We start from the raw sequence: 21027 nt of genomic DNA, 5'->3' as shown, positions 1-21027 counted from the left end.
TGAAATGCAAACAAGTGGCTGAGAAATTAACAAAATACCCATCATTTTTACGTTGTATCAAATGTATATGTAATTATGTATGCGGTTTTTGCGGGCTGGGTATATGGCTCTATCAGTGGCTCTCAGAACGGGGGTCTACCAAAGAAACAGTTTACATCAAATTATTCTTCCAGCTTTATCTTGTATTAAACTGTGTTTGAAAGAAAGTTTCGTTTCAACGCGACATTTCTTTCACGTATACCAATAGTATTGACTGCGTAGGCTGATTTTACAGGCAAGAAGTGACCAAGTTTTTATCTACATTCTGCACTTTTATTCTGTTTCGTCATATTATCGTTGTGGTGTCATCAACGCTTCCGGTGACGTCATTAGTTTGTTCCATTGTGATGTATTGCAGAAAGGTCTTTTTTTGCACATGCGTATTGTGAGTAGCCAAGGTATTGCGGGTCTAATACACGGTAGGTGTTCAAATGAAGCATTGCAAAATTATAGTTCGAAAAATGTTCACCCTTTAAGTTCTTGCTATGAGCCAAAATGACTCATTTGCTTGTAGATATTTTTATAGTCGGTGTAACCCAGACAGCAAACGTCTGCAGACGTTAAATCAATGTAAAAATGACGGATTTTGCTGTCGGTGTAACAAACATGTTACGTCTTGTAATGAAGCTTCGTCCAAAAGGCAACAAAAGAAAAGCTTTATTTCACGAAGAAATGTATTTGATTTTTGCATTTTATTGGTGGTAGAGTAAATAAAATGAATACACGGCAAATTTTTTGTGGTATATATGCAGCCTGTGCTGTGCTTGTTCCTGGTGGACCATGATGTTTCGGGATGAAGACCAGATTGTTTTTGTTTTTTTGAAGCAAAATGGAGAGCTGCGACAAATTAAGGTAAAAGTATTTTAACCTATTGAAGCTGTAGCGGTTTTTCCAATTAATTTGCAAAATCTATCCGGAAATGCTTCCAGACCGATACGAAACTGGCGTAATAAACGACGGGTGTTTATTAGTTGTGACGTTAATGCTGCGCCACGGTAGGTCATAGATGTCACTGGCTGGCAGTTTTTATGTTACTTTTAGACTTTTGCAACCAAGAAACCACTGGAAGATCAGATTCACTCGAACTGCTGGTTTTGTCAGATCCAATTATTGACTCTGTGCTGTCATCTTGCGGATGCTGAAGTTTTTCATGTCGTGTGGCAGATCTCTGCAGAAAGAATTCATAGTGTAGCTTGACGTAATTTGGTAAGGTATAAAGACCAACATGAATAATGAATTGGTTAGCCTATTTCCTCAAAATCATTGAGATTGTTTCCCAACAGTTACTTCTAACAATTATTGTAGATCGCTTGTTAACGCACTTTAGAAAACAATACCAGGTATTTTCAAAGATTTACCCTCGAAAGATTTCGACCCTTTAAAATCACCCCGGATTCACAGTAGGCTACCTCATGGATCCCTCCATCAAACTATTGTCGGTACAAACCGTTTTCATTGCGCTGGTGCTCTCTTTGTCAGCACTAGGTGTCGTCTGTGAGCGATTTCTTAAAGAACGTCGGCGAAGGGTTCCCAATTGTATGACGTCAGTGGTTGCGACGGGCGTTGTCTTTTCGCCGCACAGTTGTTCTTGAATACGTTGCTGGAAAAGTTCACACGACTTTTAGTTATAAACACCAAGTCTTTGCGTGTTTAGTTCAGTGTTCATAGCGCGACATCCATATAAAATTTCAGCTGTTAGCTAAAATTAAAAGAAATGGTCTACTGACAACCCGATTATTGAAGTTTCAATTTGGCCAATTCGGAAGCAGTAATTGTTCTTAGAGTTTGTTGGTGTATTATGCGCTGGGTGTCAAAACTTAAATATGATTTCATGTAGGCTAAAATTTGCAAAAGTGAAGAGTTATTATAACTTAGCCTGCATGGTTTCTCAAATTGAGTGCCGCGGAGAAAACTGCGTGTTGTAGATAATTATCTACATAAAAATTTTTCATAAAAATTATAATTTTTATGAAATTATTTGAATTAAAAAAAAAACGTTCATAGTGTTTATCAAAAGTACTTCGGACTCTTGGTCGATCTATACACTACAGTATAAGAAATAAAAAGTAGGGTCAGTCACCCTCTCAAAACGACCCATCCGAAATGTGGCAACTAATGAAACAAGACAACTCCTGAATAAGCTACAGCAAATAGTAATGGTGAGTGTTTGTTTGTGGTGAAAAACAGTGGAGTAGCCCTACAATTACATACAAAGAAAATTGGTTGTTTGGACCAGTAGTTCCCAACACGTTTTCAAGGCGACCCGTTTAAAAAAAAAATTCAGTTCGGTAAAATCTTGCGACCCAAGCAAATTGTCGTAGCCTAATATTTTAAAAAGCCATAGCCTTCAGGATTACGTTGCAAACAAACAGCACTACAAAAGTAAGTTAGTAACTTTTTCCGAATATAATATGTTTATCAAATCACTAATGAGATAGCTGTGCTCGCTTGTTGTCAGTGAGTTTTTGAAATCGAGGCGTTATTTTGCTTGTTGGCCTCAACTTCCAGCCGGTTTCGCTGTTTAGTTTTCAATGCACACATGGCGCTAAATCCAGTCTCACAAAGCCAAGTTGTTGCAAATGGAATCAGTTTTTGAATCACTAATTTGGAACTGTGGGATACACTTGGTACATGGAAGCCCAAAAGTGGACATTTTCATCTTGAATCTTTGGGGCATTTCTCTTTGAAGGACGCATGAGAAATTCAATTTTCTGCTTCTGTCGTTATGTCCATAAACTGTTCTGCAACATGGATGGGAAGTTGAGGCAGATCTTTTCCAGCAAATGGATCCGTGCCTATAAAATATTCAATCATTTTCGCTATTAGGTGGTGTTAGAGATTCTCCATAGCAGTGCAGAAACTTTTTGGCAAGCTGTTTCAGGTGTCTAATTATGGTTTGCTTAATATCAACTTTTCTGCCATAAATATATTGCGTTACTGAGGAAACATATCGTACTCATCTTTGGTGACATAGCCTAACTTTTCCAGATGATGAGTTTTTATGGTAAACGTTTGCGTTGTGATCAATCATCGTAAAACAATTGCCTTGCTTAGATATATTTAGAGAATTCAGAGAGTCAAATATATCGGCAAGGTAAGCAACTTTTGCGTTGAATTCTTCTTACAAAAACGTCTCGGCTAATCCCACACAGTTCTGTTGCCTCAAGAAGATAGCAATTTTTTCCAGCAAATCACAAACTCGCTTCAGGACACAACCTCGTGACAACCATCGCATTTCTGTGTGCAGTAGCAGTGCTTGATGAGTTGATAATAATCAGAATCCATGTCAGTGCACAAAGACGAAAACAAACGCCGATATAGTGGCCTTGCTTTGATAAAGTTTACACACTTCACATCATTCAACACTTCGTGCAGCTCTTGAGACAGCTTTTTTGCAGCAAGGGCCTCTCTGTGGAGAAAGCAATGAGTCCATACAGCACTTGGGGCTTTGTCTTTGATGCGTTGTACTACACCAGACTTGATTCCAGTACAAGCTACTGCACCATCGGTGCAAACACCAGCACGTTTAGTCGTTTATCCCAAGGAATGGAATACTCCGTCAAGAAATCATCCCAAAGTTTACATTTAATAATAATAATTATAACAAAAATAAAAACGAAAAAGTGTTAAAAAGTTCTTGCACTACGAACAAGAACACGCTACAAAGCTTTCGGATGTCTCGACAAGAAACGCTTCAAGACTTTGTTTATATTTTCCAGTTTTGTGATCGACTTTTCACGTTTTAAATTTTTTTATTGTTATTCTTTGCGCCAAAGACAAGCGACCCAACTTTGGGAACCACTGGTAGACCCTGCTTTTATAAACAGTATTTCTAATACACTTGTAATACTGTAATTTGCATACTACTGTAGAGATGAACAGTAGCGTATAGGCTAGGCTACGTTTGGTTTTAAATCTCTGTCCTCGGACTGACAAGGCCTTGATAAGTTATTCCTGGTAGTTTCACATACTTGGAGAGACTTTTGACGCAGGGCCGATTACCGAGATTGATAGAATGAAGTTTAGAGATTGCTGAAGTGTTGTTGCCGGGGAATTATCCCATCCACTAGGTGCCGCTGAAAGAAGAGCTGTCTTGAAATGTGTTACTCAAGCGCACACTCCGAGAGCCGAACCAGTGCCGTGTGGTCTTGAGCCGGGCGCTTAACCACTGAGCTAACAAGTAGTGTGTAATATGCGATATGTTTTCATGGTTTCAAGTAACTTAGCTTTAATCGCAATCTGATTCTGAGTATAATTTTTACTCACAAAACATGTGTAAACGCTGTTTAGATCTTACACATATTTTTTATTAAACAGTTGGCTATATTTTAATTTAAAAAAAAATGATACAAAAACAATAACTTCGAAGCAGTTAACATTTACCTTTGCCACGTCCATGGCTTTTCGTGGTACCAGCCCCCACTCGAGTACGTTTGCTCTAATTTGCTTTTGACCATCTAATGTCACGTCACTAATGAGATTTTTGAGCGGTCGCGCTAACGTTTTATCGGTTTCATCAAACACGTAGGATTTGACGTGATCATCGGTTTCGTCGGCATGACAAGCATCAGTCTGTGTTGTGGAATCATTGTCTTCGACTATACGAGAAAAATGTACTTTATTTTTTGGATGTTCGAAGATCGATTCTTCCCCAGAGAAATTTGTTTTCTTCGAAGTATAAACATTCGTAACGGAGGGATATGGAGCAGTGTGCTCTTCATGGTAAGTGTTCGAGGTAGATCTTTTCTTTATTTTAGCCGTACGTTTAACGGCTTTTGGACTTAATGGGCGAAACTGTTGCAATATTAGTGGAGAGTCTCTCTTCTGGGAATCAGACTCGAGTCGAGAGTTTGAAACTGAAGTAAGTTCTGCAACTTCCTCATCGTTGACGACTTGTTCTGACGATTTGGCTTCGCAAAGTCTGTAAGTGTCAATTTCATGACCGCTGAATGCGGAGTCGTTTTCATATCTATATAGCCAATCAGGGCTGCAGTTCTCCGTCACGTGATCTTCCGTTGTCACAACAACGACCTCACCGATCACGTGTGGGTCACAAACTTCATTGTCGTTAAAATTTAAACAAAGGAGGGAACTGCTGTGTGGCGATGCCTCCGAAAGGACGGTATCTGAAATATAATGTTCAAGAGGTACTGAACATCAGTGTTGCAAGCAGACATGAAGTAATTACAGTGACAATAGGTTGATTACAATTACCTGTTTATTTTGCGATTACGATTAAGCTATCTAAATATCAAAATAAACTGTGACAACTTTCCCAATTCCCATCTTGCGATTATATTCACGATTACTTTGAAGCAATCGTAATTGTAATATACATTGTCATTGAACTCCCGCCCCCCCATGCGTAAATAGCTTAGGCCTATATAGGCTACGACCAAGCAAACGATCAATAAAAAAAGCGTATGATAGCAAAAAGTGGTCATGGGTGAATAAAATAGTTTCTGACAATATTGTCTTAAGTAGCCTACCACAGGCAACTTTAAATGGTCAATTTCAGTGAGTATAGAGTCTGTATCAATGGTCCAACCTTTGAAATAAAGCTTCGAATTTTGTGTAGTTGAAAACTAACAAGAGACCAGAAAATGTTTTATCTTCTTCATCTTACCGAAATGTTGGAAGATGTCAGACACCGAGTGTTTCTCATTGACGCTAGACAGACTATGGCCGTCGTTACTTTTGTTGGAAATGCTACAAAAAGATTCAATAACAACAGATCAAATACCTACCATTACATTCTCTACAATTACAGTATGAACAAAACTATGCGTAGACTATGTGTGTGTGGGACTTTGGGCGAGTGATTAGGCCGCATGCCCATTGTCCACATCGTTCCTATTGGCTTATTAGCCTTTATATCTCGTAGCCCATCAAGCGTTCGCTGCTACTGATAAATACTTAAGACTGAAACTTGCCAGTTTGATGAGGAAAAAATAAAAAGTAAACGTTTATCCTATTAAAGTTTAAACTTTTCATCAAGATGCAGGTAACCATTACACATCAATACAAATACTATAAATGCACTTTTCTGGAGCAATCTTCATGAAAAAAAAAACTTACTTAGAACAAGAACGAGGAGAGACCAATTTGCCACACTCTACACCTTCTTCAAGCTGATGATTAGCAGTTAAAGGTCTCGGAAGTAATTCCAGGAACTTGGACACCATGAATGACGGGTCTGTGGCATTGCTTGGCAACTGCATGGCAGGAAGTAATATCATACAGACTATGAAAATTTAGATTTGATCAACAGCTAAATTTTGAATGATAGGCTGCAAAAAATGTGCTATAATATTTTTCTTTGCTGATATAAAATCAAAAATAAACCTAACGTAAAAACTAACCCTAATTACTGCATTTACCAATCGTCCCACCTTCTTTTAATTCATTCATTTGTAATATCCAGGTCATCGTTTCAAAACTTTTAAAAGAAAACTATAACCACTTACTTTGGCTTCGTTTTCACTGACAGAAGCCTGAACAGACCCAGCAGTTTCTTAAAAGAAAAAAGGTTAATTGAAATTATTTTCCTCGTGTCACATAAAATTATCAACTTTCCTTTTCAAATCTACGAGAATACAAGTTTGTGAATGATTAATTACACTGGCTGTGGCTGGAATGATAGACTTATGTTCGGGTAGCCATGGCCACCTAAAGATACGGCCTGATTTGTCACATTTTGCAGAAATTTCCAGGTTTTTCTAACTTTGGGCGAACGTTTAAATAAATTTTTCTAAAAATTAGATTTTTACGCTTTCTTTATTCTTTTCCTCAGATGACACAATAGGTTTTAACATCCTCACATGTTGAAAAACAAAGAAAATTTGATTTCGAAGATTTTAGTCAGACTGTTAATTTTCAATAACAGTCTGATTTTGCGTTTTTCAACTTACTTTTTCTCATTTGCTATTGCTTCCCCAAGGCAACAAAAAAGTTTTATGTCATTAGGAAACCGCGAAAAGTAAAAACATCTCAAAAAATATCAGTCAAGCACTAGCAGTAGCTGTAATGAAAATCTGCAAAATGTGACAAATCAGGCCGCATCTCCAGGTGGCCATGGGGTAGCCTATGCCGGGGGTGCTGATTTCAAAAATGCAATCAGTTTATTCCTAGTTAAATTATAAAATACTGAAGATTGTATATATTATGGCATAACTTTTATTTCAATTTGTTCTTTTATCCAGATCGCCTCATCGACTGGGCATTTTACCTCGCCCAAGACGAAGGCGCGGGGCAGTAAATTGGATGACAAAACAACGAATTGGCTTCTACTTTCCCTTACAGGTACTCCAGACACCGTTACAACTGTAACAGCCTAATATAAAAATCACTAAATCGTTGGTTGGGCAAAAAAACTTAAACATTCAAATCAAAATAATTTTATAGCAAGACGACGTGACAACATATTCCGTTATGCGATTGAGGCAATAATCAATTTAAATCGAAACACAATAAAGCAATATTAGAAAAAAATGATAAAACGAATAATAATCATTTGTGTGCTTGCATGGTTCTATGTCATCAGATCGTACGGATTACAACTCACTTTCACACTCCTTGCCGCTAGAAGAGTTCGCGGAGTCTTCATGCAAAACGTCTTTTTCAAGAAATAAAGTTCTATTGAAAAACACTGTTTAAGCTTGAGGTTTCACAGCTTTCGTTTAAGACTTTCATTTATTTAGTTCTTTGAAAAAAAATCTGAAGCAAAGTATGCGCGATACAAGTAAAAACTGCAGCTATCAATTTGCAAAAAAAAATACATGAAAAACAACAATTCTAAGAACATGTGGCGAAAGCAGGTTACAAAAAGCAAAAAGCTAATAAAAATCATACGTTTGATGAAAAATTATTCTTTGAAGCAGAAAATTGCAATAAAATGAGCGAACACAGGTCAGTTGGGAAGATTCTACCTGTAGTTGGTCATTTCTTTTGTGAACAAGAAAGCGCTCATGTCGAGTGATGATTTTCTCCACAAGGCTCTGGACTGCTGGATTTTTTCGAGCGCTCTTTCTTCAAAACTTTTCGAGTGATTCTCATTTGATGCACTGACGTCATCGGATTCAGAGTGACGTAAAAGTTGATCTATTTTTTGTAACGCAACGTCAGAAGCGCGTCTCGTAGTAACAGGAGTGGAACTGAAACGCATTAATAATACACATGAAATTAACTATAAAAGTATCGTGTTCGGAAGTCAAGTAGTTTAGACACGAACAACGATAAACAACAGTCACAACACGTGACGGTCATTAGATGAAATGCCAACAGTATTGTTATTTCGTGTAAAATAATACAAGTTAAGGCAAAGGCGAGCTCATGTAGTTTAGTCTTGTTTAAAGGGCTAACCACATCAATTTTGTCATCATCATCATCCAAATTCGGTTTTGTTCCCACTAGTGGAGGTTACCGATTCCTTCCTTGCAGCGATTCCTTCTTCTTTTCTATTCTATATCTTATTCTATCCATCGCACCTTCTTCCTTTAGTCCGACCTCGTCTGCATCATTTTCACATGTTCTTTTCATGTTCGTTTTGGACATACCGATTTCCTCTTCCCATCTACCTTCAAAATCAATGCCTTTCAAAGAAAACTTCCTTCCTCCTTGCTTAGGACATATCCATCACAGGTGTACAGAGTGGTTTGCTGGACTTCTGCTCTAACTCCGACGTCTGTGACTTCAAACTCCATTTCTGCTGCAATTTTGGGGATATTGACTTCAAACTCCACTCAGACTTGGAACGCAAACTATAAACCACAATCCTGTTTTGTTGCACTAAAACTTACACCTTCCCTATTTTCTGTCATGAAAAGAATAGCAGAGGATATTTTCAAATGAAAAAATTGCGGCCTGGAAAAGAAAGCCATAAAAGTACAAAACATAACAACTGCGCCAAGTACAGATTAATTACTTGTATACTGAAAGTATCAACTAGCAAAACAATCAGAATCCGGATCCTGTTTTTGTCAAGAATCTCAGACTTCAGCCGAAACCAGTGAAACCGGCTCCTAAATACTCCAACTGCTGTGCACCTCTGATGTTGGCATCATGTTACTCTTTTTTCCCTTGCAAGTTGGTTTATAGTTCCCCTCATCTGTGGCATATCCATCAGATCTTCAGTATTTTTCTCTCTTTTTGTTTTTACCCCACACATTGCTCTCACCATTGTCTTTTCCGTTCTTCTCAAAATTGCCAATTCACTCCCTCTCAGAATCCATGTCTCGCTATTGTACAATATTTCTGACCATGTAAGACTCCGACGGACTTTTCCCTTTGTTTTTAACCAAAATTGTCTTCCATAAATCATTTCCCTTACATTCCCTAAACTTTGTACAACATTCAAAAGGGAAGATAATCCCTAAGCAAGTTAAATACAAAAAATCCAGTCTTTTTTTTAAGTTTGGTCAATATGTAAGAAATTCACGTTCAATAATGTATCTGGTATTACACTTTTACCAAAGCTTTTCTTCTTGTACAAACATCAGGTTACGCTACTAACTAGATGCGGTATATAAATTCATTTCGCACTAACCATGTTGAAGTTTTCTTTTTCAAAGTGTGAAAACGGTGAACTTTTCCAGTTTGTTCCTCTTTTTTACTTATCTGCAACATACAAAATATGCACATCAAAGAGAAGTTCTCCATAATTTGCTCAAGGACAGGCGACTATAGGTTTAAAAGCAGTGACGTAGCTAAAAACTGTTTCAAAATATTAATTTGTAATTGCGACACCATGCGGAAGTAAAAAATCCAATCATTTAATGTCGAAAACATAATAGATAAATCATCAAAGCTATTTTAATAATCAAAAACTAATTTAACTGTTTTCTTTTTTCGCTTGACCAACTTCTTTCTTCTTGAGAAGGACAATTCGGAACTGGGTCTCGATGAAAATGACGTCAGATTTTCTTCTGTACCACACGATGATGTTATTGATGATGGAGACCATTCACTGTCCCCAGCACATTTGCTTTTAGCAGTGACAGCTGAACAAAAGAAGAAACTAGCAAAAAAATTACTGCTGCAATATGGAGCATCAGAATTTTTGCTACAAATTACAACGTTTTCTTCTATTTTTTGCTTGCAGCAACGAGATAAAAAGCTACTATGACAAAGTGAAAATCACATCTGCTTTCCCACATTTTCTAAATTATTCAACTTTCACCAATAAAGTAGTGCAACTTCAAAATAAATAAAAGCTTACGATTTGGCTGTTTCAAAAGGGACTTTGGCAAAGCTTGTAATTTTTGACGCTGTATTTCGTTGCAACTGTCTTTGAAGTCGTCTTCTAAAGACTTCAACTGGCGGGAAAACTCCAGCCTTAAACTGGAAAAAGGACAATACAGGCTTACATTGGGAGCCGATAAAAGGACCCCTTACTTCAAAATAGAAATGATGTCATCAATATCGAAAACTTTCAAGGTATGTTCTGTGAAAAATTGAAAAAAAAATCAAGGTAGGCATGCTTATAATTTTTCTTTTGAACAGAAGTTTCAAAACTTTCCTGCTTTCAGTTCATAACTGAAAAAAAAAAAAAACGTTTGATAATAAAGATTTCTGGAAGACTGTGAGATAAACGGATATGACGTGAAACTGCTGGTGTCCTTTAATGTAGGCCTATTACTTATTTTGATACAAGCCAGTCATGTTTAAAATGAATAAAAAGTAGGAATTATTTTTCACCTGAACAAGCAACTGTCTCCATCAGGGTGCATTAAGTTTAATGCTCTTTGACGGATAATTTCATCCACTGCCCTTTCATTTCCTTCGTTGTCTCTATTGTCTTGATTTTGATGGTGTTGAAGTTCTTCGTTTTTTAAGTTCTCAGAAGATATATTTACTGGCTAAAGCAAAAAGAAAAATTGCTGAAGAAATAATTAGCCTATAATATCTTCGAAAAAAATCTAAATAAAAACGTGCACGGGCTCTAATTGCGAGAAAAAGAAATATCAGGTTGGTTGAACAATGCATACAACACTAGGGATTGTAGATCATAGGGATCCGAAACTTCATCCGCTTTTGGCTTATCCGCAACACTAGAAGGGTTACGTTTTTTTGTAATTTACAAAATATTTTACTTTTTATGGGTTATATAAGAAGAGTGAAGTTGGTTTTAAAGTAATTTAAGATTTTTAGTTGAAAGCAAGCCTGCAGTAAAGCGTAAAAAAAATGTGAAATTGGCAATTGACCCTTCTAATGTTGAAAGAACAACGGAGTTGCGCGTCCCGTAATGTACCGTCCCTAACAACACTTGCAATCTGTAACTAAAACTTTTAATAAATTAATAGCTTACAATATTGTCATTTATGATAATAATAATCATTAAACATGTTTTCAAAAAATAAAGAGCCCAAAATAAAGATACCAAAGTCATGTTCAGCAAACGTTTTAAAAACTAAACTGTTTTCATCTTCAGTGCTATTGAAGATAAAACATCATCAGTGCGATTAGTTCAACAGCTCTAAAGATGAAAACGGTTTAGTTTTCGAAAAGTTTGCTGAACTTGACTTTAGTAGGCCCTATCTATATTTTGGTCTCTTTATTTTTTGATTAGATTGGCCAAGAGCTACAAACATTTTGCTTCTAAACAAGCTTTATGTTGTGCCGATTACAACAACATGAAGTCATAGAGCACACTGCAATCATAGATGCAACACAACAACTAGAAGCAACAAAGGGACACACAGAAATCGATTCAGCTGCTCATTATTTCGGCATGCCATAAACTGCCTTGCCGAATGCTTTGAAGCGGTGACAAACCGACGTCTCTTCGAGCGGTGAATACTACAACCTGACCATAGACTTGACAAAAAAAAAAAATTTCCAGTTTTTGAATCCCACACTTTTTCTTATAGCTCATGTTTTACTTTCATTCTTGTCAATTCTATGGTCAGGTTCTAGTGTTCACCTCTTCGAGCGTCACGATAACGTATTTCTCACCAATCGGCCATGCAGCCGACTTACACAATTAGTGGACAGAATGTGGCATATGCAGTAGGCTCAGGAGCTCCGAGAGGGGGGGAAGTCGGGCAACTTTCCCCCTAGCATAATATTGTAAAGGAAAAACGAGTAGTTTTTCGTTTTTCTACTTTTGAGGGGGGCCCATTTTTGCTACTAAAATAAAAATGTAGGCTACCAACTTAAAAATGAGCAAAGGTTTGAGTGAAATGGGTAGTATCAAGTATTGTTCTATCAGTTTACTGTAGGCTAGACGCTACTTCATTTGTTTCTCATCAAGAACAAATCGTTGTCGTATTAAGGCAGGCTATGTTCACTGAACGGATTCTGTTATTTTAACTAGGAAACTCGTAGGCCTACTGCTTTGGCTAAGCGTGTAGCTTACTGTTCTTGCTTGACCAACTGAACCTTGACTTTAAAAACTGCGTTGGCCAGGCATATTGATCCAACATGTCTGGAAAGGTAAAAGATTTTCAAGCAAGATTAAAGGAAATAAACCCTTCCTGCTAGTTTTTGCTTATGGATGTCATTGCTTTAATCTAGTTAGTTTCATAATGTACCCGTTTTGCACCAAATCAGACATAGCATTTGATGTTGTGATCGACAACTTTGCATTATTAAAGGTCCGGAATGGATTGAATGCTTTGTTGAGCTATCTATAAGCTACCGTATGCTAAAATTATCCGCTAGAAAAAATTCGATTTGCGCAATGATTAAAACCAATACTGGCCTGGCACGCAGACTTGTCAAGGGGAGGAGACGTTATCACTGACCAAACAACGGCTCTTCCAGGATTTACACAACAAACAGACAAGAATGGGTAACAGCCAACAAAATCAACAGCAAACACACCTGCATTAGGCTACGCAAACACTACATAGATGAGGTAGCCTACTCTCAGCAGCCCTGAATGCTTACACTCTGAATCCAACATTCAGGACCTCGATCACCTGGTCAAGGATTGCCCATCCACCAAAATCAGTGGCGGATATGGAGCAGTAGCCTACACGCATGAGACGATATTTTTAAACACTGGTTGAAGCGTCAAATGCACCACATATGAGGTGTGCACTGTGCACACCATGCGACTAATGGCCTACTACAAATTATTTAGACAAAAGAGTGAGGAACCATGGCAATTTTGCTACTAATGTAGTCGAGTGATTTTTGTTGATTTTCATATTGAAGGAAGTTTTTTTTTTTTTTAGAACAATACGCTGTAAAATTTTTAAACAAAATTTCAAAGGAATTCAATGAAATTCAAGTTCACACTGAAGAAAGTAGGCCAAGTTTAGTTTAAGAGATATGATGCATGATACAAATTTGTTGCTTTTATTTTTGCTGGAAATTGTTTTTGGGGGCTCATTTTTCGTATTGTTTTCCGACCAATATTGATTTCTCTCGGAGGCCCTGGGTAGGCTACTGTGTAAAAAAAAGTTTTTTTGGAATGCTTATCTTATTCTAATCTCTGCGTGTTCACTGTATCTTAGTACCTTACCTCAGATTTTGAAGAATGCGATATCGGTGAACAACAGGTGTCTGACTTCCTTGTCCGCTCAATACACGTTACAGATCTTGGCGATTTTCTACCCTTTTTCAGTCTTTTAATAAACTACAAAAAATACCATATCGGTTCACGGTAGAAAAGCAATTGCCATAAGACAAATTGCTGTTTCAAAAATTCATAGGCCTACAATAAAATAAGGAGCAGACCACAGGGAAAACCTACGTTAACAAAAGTTAACGACTTACCTTTTTCTCGCTAGTGGTAGTCCTTGTCCTTTTTTTCCTATCTGGAGGGTGCACCAGTACTTCATTAGGGCTTTCTGAGAGAGGGTAAGGTTTGGCTGTATTGCAACATTTTGTTAAACTTAGCAGTTTTTCAACGTCTTGGTATAGTTCGCTTTCGCCAAGGATAGTCCTGTCGCCTTGATCTTTTAGCCGATCTTTGACAATTACTGATATTAATTTTCCAATCAATTCCCTTTGCCGTTGTATTGTTTCGTGTAAATCTTCATGATGGCAGATATCAGTTGACGACCTTCGAAAAACATATTAGGCTACATCAAAAGCCATAACTCATGCTAGAACTTTTCAAAAATTGCAGGTCAATCAAAAATATACGACTCCGACTTTCAGTGTTGCCAAATTATATAGAGTTGCCAGATTTTTTTTAATTATTAACATGTTTTATTTTTTTTTAATTAATTTCACTTACGTTGTGATCGAAATTGAAACGGCGACTTTCACAACAACTGACTAGAATAAACACTTGCATTTTATGGAAAAATGTTGGAGTGCAAAACGGAGAAAAAACAACATTTTAAAATAAAATTACAAACAAAAATTTGGTTGTTCATCGTTTTGTATCGAGCCAGAGCATCTCGAAGGTGACGGCCAGAGTCGGCCTTTGACGACTCCAGCTCCGGACACGCCAAAATCCTTCCGACTCCACAGCCATGATGTTTAGCCTAGTAACTATAAATGGATTTCACTTACTTTTTAACTTGATCAAACTTAAAATTTTTCATTGTTTCTTTGTCTTTATGAAATGACTTCCTTCTTTGTGTCGCAGAACAGTTTCTCGTTTCTGAAATTAGCGAAAAATCCAGAGAACTATCATTTTCTCGATTCGAGTTATCGTATTGCTGATAATAAACTTTTCCGGGTTGTTGAAATTCTGCTTCAACAGGTGAAGTAGGGCTACTGATGCAACAACGTTGATTGTTGGTAGACGACAGCGACCGACAACAGTTTCTCGGTAAAGTTTCATAAGATTCTAGAAGTGCCGAGGAATTTTCTGGGCAAGAAACATTTGGCATCATAACGAGGCACAAAGCTCAGTCCCAGCTAGTTGAACGACTCAAATATTTGAAATAGAATGTTGGTCTATTGCGATGAAATTTTATGTCATACAACACGATTGCTTAAATTGGATCTAAAACAACATTAATGTGCTGTTAATTGTTATTGCTGTGCTGTTAAACTTAGTACTGCATTTAGGCTTTTCCTACCTCCTAAACAATATCCCTTCCTCTACAATCTACAGAATCAAAATAGGCTAAACTAACCAATAAATGAACTAATCAAACTTTCAGCAATTATAACTTTCTGACATTCTTTTCGAAATTGGACTGTCTATTCAGCTCTGAGCATTTAAAAACATGAATAACAATACTCTTTGTCTTTTATTGTGATGTCAAAATTGAATCAGCTCAGCAACAAAAATGCTGCAGAATGAACTTGCAGATTGCAGTTTTATTTGATAATTTTGGTTAATCAGAGTATCAGCGATTCCACTTTGGTGGAAATTACCACATAGGCCTATGTGGAAATTTCATCATGCTTGTGGAAAAAATGTGGTAATTTAGTGGTAATATGGAAATTTTGTGTGGAAATAATAAATTTTGAAAAATTGACATAAAATACTAGCCTATCAATAAATAAGAGCATTTAAACAGTTGTCTTCCGAAATCGAACAGATAGGCTATGCAAAAAACTACTTATAAAAGCATGCGACTAGCATGTTTGGCTGTTTTTCAGTTTGAAATGCATCCTGACTTTTGACTTTGAGCGTAGGGTGACCATGTTATTATAGTCAAGATGTCTTTCAGATTTTAGCTGCGGTGTCAAATAGGTAATACGGTACTTTGCTTGTTTCAGACGTTTTAATAACTGTTAATAACCGGTACTGTAAATAAACTGAGTAGGCTACCGGTAGTTGTTTCAGACCTACTAGCCTAGGCTATAAAGTTTTTTACCAGTACTGTCAGTGTCACTAGTCACTACATAGTGTAAATATAGCCAAATAATAGCGTTGCCAGATAAGGCATTCTGCCTTAATTTGAGAAAAGTTTAAAGCTGTTGAAAATTACAGGGAAATTTACCCCCAGGGGGTAAATTTACCTCCGGTTAAGAACCCTGCTCTAGAGTCTACACCTTGTCTTAAGATTGCAGTTGCCAAGCCATAAACCCGACCAAATGATGCATAGCGTTTATTTGAAAATTGCTAAAATTTTGAATTTTATGGACTAATATAATTGTCTACTTTTCATACCAAGTTGAATGCTTGCACTTCTACAGTGCCCCTCAATCAAATGAGTCACGCTACGCTATTGGTTGTACAGTAGACTACCTCCAAAAATCTTCGACAGGCATAGGATACGTAATTCGGCTTCTCTAAGAGTGATCTTGGGTAGCAGGGCCGTATTAACCGCCTTTCAATCCTACAGGGGAGGCACAGCTGTTTAGGGGCCATTCATTTCAGTTTGTTTAATGTTTTTTGGCTATTTGAAATAAAAAAAAAATGTAAATACATTTACTACATATTCAATAAGCTCGATATTCAATAGCTTACATCACGCAAGGCCCTATTTACCGCTTCGAAAACCCCGGTTAGTGAGTCCACATCTCTCTTTAGAGGCCCACCCATATTTATGTTTAGTTGGTGCAGCGTTTTTTGGTAATTTTATTCAAAAACTGTGACAATGCTGTTACGAAAACTCAACATTTTATAGCTTAGGTTTTGTATTTTATAGCAATAGGTTTTGTATTTTTGTTCATTATTTGGAATGCCTCATGACCTTTTCATATAGAGGCCTTGTACACGTGCGATTGGAGGCAATGACTGAAAGCGATTGATCAAATCTGACAGTTAGCAGAAACTGTGATGTTATAAGCGACCTGCAATATCTGTGCGGTCGCATAATTCGAGCTTAAAGATGTGAATACACTTTTACATCATTATTAGTTAGTTTATTATGCTGCTTTAAAAGCCAACCGTAAACAACTAAACATAATATGTCGCTAGATGTTGTTCTAAACCAGAGGTCACCAAACTACGGCCCGCGAACTGATTTCATCCGGCCCGCCACGTGCTGCGGAAATAACAGCTGTACTACAACTGTTAAGGAAAAAAAGTTACCAAACTTTTTGTAAAGGACTGACGTTGTGTTGAGAAAATTTGGAAAGATGTAATGTTTTTTCAAGAGCACGATGCCCTGTAGTGTATCACAGCAAGGGATAACTTTTCCAGCAACCTTTCGATTTTCATCACAACTTTGCTATTCCACCGGTGACTTTGTTGTTTATTGTGCTCAATTCAAGTCAATAGAGATTCTAAATAGTTGTATATCTTTTCGCAATTTGCATCCGGCCCGCATCTGTTAGTCTCGCAGCAATCCGGCCCTCAGAGAAAAAAGTTTGGTGACCCCTGTTCTAAACTAACAATGAAGTGTGGTAATTTAAAGAACAAAGTTTAAGGTCTCAAAACAAACACACAAAAAGCTGTGATTTGGTCAAACTTGAGATTGCTGTTTCAGCATGAAAGTGACAAGGTACAGCCATGGATCACTGAATTAGAAGGATTGGAGTCTTTAAACGCGGCTTTTCATGAGTGGTGCAACTTTTGCGTTCGTAACCTCGGCCAACCACTGGTGTTTAAAATCATTCAAGATTTTAAAATTGTTACAATATTCAACCCTGAAATTCAGAGTTGTTTTACGTCGGTCATTAGGTGACGTCATAAAGGATGCATTGCAAATGTGACGTCACAATATACATATATATAGTCAACGATGCACGCAATTTCAAAAAAGTGCAAAAACTGTAATAATACCAGATTTTTATTTCACATTTGATCTACAGTATAATTACAGATGCACTGCAGTAGACAGCTGGAACCACATAAAAGAGTGTCATGACAGAAAATGTTTATTTTCCTTTCATTGTCAGCCTGTTAATTAAATGCATCATAATTCATAAGCATATGGATACGCCAGAAGCAACATTTTGCTGTTTTGTTTTTATTTGCTGTTTCGAAAAGAATAGACTAAATGAAAGTAAACAATGAACGTCCCATCATATGTGAAACGAGTCACCGAAACAAAGCAAAAGTTAAACTTTTGAGATACGGCGAATGAAAACAACAGTAAATTTTTTCAGGATTGGCTGGATTTGCAATAACCGGTTCAAGATGTCTCGTCCCACTCAAATTTACCATAAACCTTCGATTCACAGCAAAATTGTCAGTTACAATAACTGAAAAGTGCACATACTATGTTAATAATGTATTTTTTAAAATCATCAAATAGCCTGTTACCGGTAGGCTTGTCAACGAGCACCTTTGGTTACTCAAATTAATACATAGTAGCCAACAAGGGTCAAAGCGTATAAGATATTAGCCTACACTGAATACAAAAAATACACAATTTGTAAAAATTGTGTATTTTTTGTTTTAATTGTTCTAATTCCGTGATCCATGGTACAGCGATTAAGTGTAAAACCACATGAGATATAACGTTTAAGCAAACACAGGAAGCTGCACAGATAACCTATTTACTCAGTGCAGAACTATCATTAAATCAGACCTACAAATTGATACCGCTCGTTGGGTATCAAAATCACAAAGATAAATTACCAATACTTAAGAAAAATAGTTTGGCGAAAAGCAATACAACAATATATACGTGCTGTGGCACCGACAGGACAGATTAAAGTGACAGTGTCATCATCATTGTCAGCCATTGTTGTTCCATTGCAGGATGAAGGCCTTCCCCATATCTTTATAATTTTGTCTGTCTTTGCACGTTTGTGTCCAGTGTTTGTCGAATTGGTAGAGTTCGTCTCGCCATCTTGTTTTCTGTTTCCCTCTTTAGCGTTTATTGTCAAGCGGTATCCAGTCAGTAGCTCTTCTTCTCCATCTGTTGTCAGTTGTTCGCATGATATGTCCTTCCCAATTCCACTTTAAACTTTTTATTGTTTGAATGATATCTTTGATTTGTGTTTGTTGTTTTATCCATTTGGTCGTATCCATCGAAAACATAAACTGGCATATAATTGGTCTTAGCGAAATGAGAAGAACTGGCGAAGGCACCATACAATTAAAACACCACCAGCACCTCCTGTATCACAAAGGCAAGGAACACCAAAAGCTAAGTGGTATCGGATTTCTTGTTCACACAAAGATTAAAGACAATATTAAAACAATTAACGGAGTGACAGTGTATAATATACAAAATGCAGAAACACCATTGACAACTTCAATAAAAATCTCTTGCAAACACATCGGTTTGTTATTTTCTTATGCTCTAAATAAAGCTAAGTTCAGTAATTACAAAAGTGACTTCTTAGTGGGCAACACAAGCACCAAAACTATCATACAAACAAAAATTAATTTGGCGAAGTCAACCAGCTGCACAGCTACCAAATGACTGGACTTGAACAATAAGAAAAGTCGATAACCTAACTGCGCACACAAAGCACGTTTAGTAACCCGGTCGTGCGCGATACACAAACGAAGACAGAAAGTTCGTAGGAAAAAAAAACTTTTGCAAGCGGGTGTGCGTCAGTGGTTGAAACCAGGGCTGTTAAGTCGAGCGAAAAATGTACGACTTTGACTTCAGTGTTGCCAAGTTTTTTTTAAAGTTTTGTCCTTTTTTATTATAAAAATTCAATTTCACTTAAGTTGTACTTGACATTGCAATGGTGACTTCAAGAACTGGGATAAACAAATACTTCTATTTTTTGGGAAAGTTTTAGAGCGCAATACGGAGAAGAAACAATATTTTGAAAAAAATAATGCAAACATAATTTTATTGTCAGTCTTTTTTAACGACTCCGGACACGCCAAAATCCCTCCGACTCCACAATCCTGGTCGAAAGCTTTCTCGTGTAGGCGCAATAGCTAGCATTAGGCTTGAAAAGAGGATTTCTCAGTCTAATAAAACCTCCCACAATCTCTTCGCAATCGACCCGCTGCATTGTAGCTTAGAATTTATTGAACAAAAGTATTTTGTGCATAGTAACGATTAAAAAATCAACAACATTTCAATTAAAAACTAGAGACCAGTAACAAGAAATGTCTTCTTAAATGGAGCACCAAATGAAAAATCGATCGGAAGGAAGGATGGCTAGATTCATCTATGATCGCGTGATTGCATGGACGTGAGTTTGAAATTCAGTGGACGAAAACTTTAATTACACTTAAGGCTACACTCTTATCTAGAGCAGCCTGAAGTTATTTGAAAATTTTCCATCAATTACCTTGCAATTGGTTTTCACGAGTCGTTCGTCCTGATTCTTCATTGAAGTTCCAACACTTGTCGATTTGTCTGCTTTCTTTGCAAAATTTGTCACCAATCAAGTTTTTTTTTAATTTGTTAAAGCTTTGCTTAGTTTATAATTTTGCTGCTGAGGAATGAAATTTTGCGTGAAAAATATTTCTAATTCTTTCTACTTTACAAGAATTTAAATCAGCTTGAACCAATTCCAGTCCGTGTGGAAATTGTGCCAGGAATTGATCAACAACTTGCTTTTCCTTTGCTGCAAGAGAGTTATAAAGGTCGATTGTTTTCTGCCATTTCCAAATTTGAAACGGAAATATCTGTAAAGCAAAGTTAAATGAAAAACGATAAGACCACGAAAACAAAAATAGAAGACTCTAGAAAGTTTTTTTAACTTTACAATGACGTCTACCTGGTTACTATGCTCTGTCAACAATTGAGCAGAGTTTTGAAGTACCGGCTTCGCTGAGTGTTGAGTCTACAAGTTTGCGAAGCTGCGAGGATTAAGCTCTCAAAGTTTTCTCGGTCCGAGGATAAAAACTCAAGCAATCAATTTTAAAGAAGGCCTAAATAAAAATAATTTAGCTATTTGAAAGTTTACATATTACGAGAATTTCAATCACTACAATCATTAGAAGAAAAATTGTTATTAAAAGAAACAGGTAAGGTAGAAAAGGGAGGATGACAACAGTAGCAAAGACGACGAGATCACACGAACCATGACATGTGCAATAACGCAGTGGCGCTTCACTTCCATAGCTGAAATCAGTACGGGTGATCGGAATGAGTGTGGCCGCGATTCATGCGATTAGGAATTGGTGGAAGTTCAAATTAACCGATGTTAAACAAGAGAACCAATTAGCTTGTGGTTTTCTTATAAAACAAACACCATGTCGGGTCACGCCCACACGTTAGTGAACACTGTCATTTGGACAAAATTAATTAGGCCTTTCAA

The 21027-nt window shown here is 37.0% G+C and overlaps 2 protein-coding genes across 3 annotated transcripts in view; both read right to left on the bottom strand.

Annotated features, from left to right (window-relative positions):
* Positions 1 to 718: 718 nt before the first annotated feature.
* On the bottom strand, positions 719 to 14941 carry LOC145765226 (uncharacterized). Of its 2 annotated transcripts, XM_082577009.1 has the most exons (15): positions 14509 to 14941; positions 13762 to 14050; positions 13508 to 13621; positions 10735 to 10895; positions 10256 to 10377; positions 9874 to 10037; positions 9584 to 9654; positions 7968 to 8192; positions 7604 to 7674; positions 6507 to 6553; positions 6118 to 6254; positions 5666 to 5748; positions 4423 to 5165; positions 1487 to 1639; positions 719 to 1207 (listed from the first exon to the last, which is right to left on the bottom strand). In XM_082577009.1, exons 1-15 carry the CDS (start codon positions 14832 to 14834, stop codon positions 1049 to 1051), a joined length of 2865 nt encoding a protein of 954 aa, XP_082433135.1. In that variant the 5' UTR covers positions 14835 to 14941; the 3' UTR covers positions 719 to 1048. The 2 variants fall into 2 exon arrangements, with proteins under 2 accessions (XP_082433135.1, XP_082433136.1); XM_082577010.1 differs by lacking the exon at positions 13508 to 13621.
* A 1848-nt stretch (positions 14942 to 16789) lies between these two features.
* Positions 16790 to 21027, bottom strand: part of LOC145764535 (uncharacterized) — a 28293-nt gene continuing 24055 nt past the window's right edge. The window contains exon 9 of the mRNA XM_082576153.1: positions 16790 to 20392. Within this exon, the coding sequence (XP_082432279.1) occupies positions 20186 to 20392 (207 nt within the window). The 3' untranslated portion in view covers positions 16790 to 20185. The remainder of the gene's footprint in view (positions 20393 to 21027) is intronic.

This window comes from Aplidium turbinatum, chromosome 2, assembly GCF_918807975.1.
Source record: "Aplidium turbinatum chromosome 2, kaAplTurb1.1, whole genome shotgun sequence".
In the NCBI taxonomy this organism is placed as follows: Eukaryota; Metazoa; Chordata; class Ascidiacea; order Aplousobranchia; family Polyclinidae; genus Aplidium; species Aplidium turbinatum.
The sequence above is the reverse complement of the archived record's forward strand: the minus strand, read 5'-3'. Positions and strand labels throughout refer to the sequence as shown.